Raw genomic sequence first — 1,278 nt, 5'->3', positions numbered from 1 at the left:
CACTGGGAACCAGGCCCTCTGCCGCCCCACTTCCTAGTCCCTGCAGCCATCCCCCCCCCCCCAGTCCTATACAAAAAAAATTCCTGCCCTATATTAAACAGATTTGCACCCTTTAATAAATATTCATCCCGTTTCTTCGCAGATTGCTTGAGGCAATAACTGATTATCTGGCATTTCCCCGTATTTTTCCCCTCGCCAACATCATGTAAAGGTAAAGGTTCCCTTGCTTGAAAGCCAGTCGCGTCCGACTCTAGGGTTGCGGTGCTCATCTCTGTTTCAAAGCCGAAGAGCCAGCGCTGTCCGAAGACGTTTCCGTGGTCATGTGGCCGGCATGACTAAACACCAAGGCACACAGAACGCTGTTACCTTCCCACCAAAGTGGTACCTATTTATCTACTTGCAATTTCTTGCTTTCGAACTGCTCGGTTGGCAGGAGCTGGAACTAGAGACGGGAGCTCACAAGAAACTTATTTCCCAAGAACGGAACAGAGTTTCCCGAAGGTGACAGGCTCTGGGGCATGCTCGGAATACACTGCATACATTTCTGACTGCTTGCACAGAACCACTGCAAGTGAGTCAGGCATAGGCCGCCCCGTTGGTGTGATGGAGACCTGCTTTTTGCTTCTCGGAAGGCCTCCGTGGAGCAACGGGCTAATCGAACGGGACGGACCCTTACCCGCTCCGACGGTTGCTATAGCGCTCTCCTGCCCGATGATGTGCTCCCGCAGCCGCTGTTCCAGGGGAAACCGCCGCCGTTCCTCTAGTTCCATCTTGCGCTGCTCTTCCTCGAACTGTGGGGAGGAGGAGAGAGTTCATCGGTATCAGCCCTGAAAGCATAGCACTGGCTGCCAACAGCATACTGGATTCGTTTCAAGGTGCTGGTTCTTACCTTTAAAGCCCTTTATGGCCGGGGTTCGACTTACCTGAGGGACCGCCTTTCGCCATATATACCCCAGAGAGCACTACGGTCAGGGTCACAAAAAAGATTGTTTGTGGATGTCAAAAAAGATTTGGGAAGTTGGAAAGATCTACAATTATCACTGCTAGGCAGAATTGCCACAATTAAAATGAGTGTTCTTCCGAAGGTAATGTTTCTCTTCCAAACACTACCTATTATTAAGAATAAGAAGTTTTTTAAAGATTTAGAAAAGGTTATTTCTCCTTTTATTTGGCAATCAAAAAACCCGAGATTTAGTTTAAAGCTGATGCAGGACAGGAAAGAAAAGGGTGGTCTTGGCTTACCTGATTGGGGCCTATATTACAAAGCTTCTGCTATGG

At 48.8% G+C, this 1,278-nt stretch overlaps 1 protein-coding gene across 1 annotated transcript in view; it reads right to left on the bottom strand.

Moving 5' to 3' along the window:
- CLPB (ClpB homolog, mitochondrial AAA ATPase chaperonin) overlaps nt 1-787 on the bottom strand; it is a 63,068-nt gene extending 62,281 nt beyond the window's left edge. Inside the window, exon 1 of the mRNA XM_015427523.1 lies at nt 677-787. Coding sequence (XP_015283009.1) covers nt 677-770 — 94 coding nt within the window. The 5' untranslated portion in view covers nt 771-787. The remainder of the gene's footprint in view (nt 1-676) is intronic.
- Between the last annotated feature and the right edge of the window lie 491 nt (nt 788-1,278).

This window comes from Gekko japonicus, unplaced genomic scaffold (assembly GCF_001447785.1).
Source record: "Gekko japonicus isolate JY-2015 unplaced genomic scaffold, Gekko_japonicus_V1.1 scaffold4619, whole genome shotgun sequence".
In the NCBI taxonomy this organism is placed as follows: Eukaryota; Metazoa; Chordata; class Lepidosauria; order Squamata; family Gekkonidae; genus Gekko; species Gekko japonicus.
This window is presented reverse-complemented; position numbering and strand designations above follow the sequence as displayed.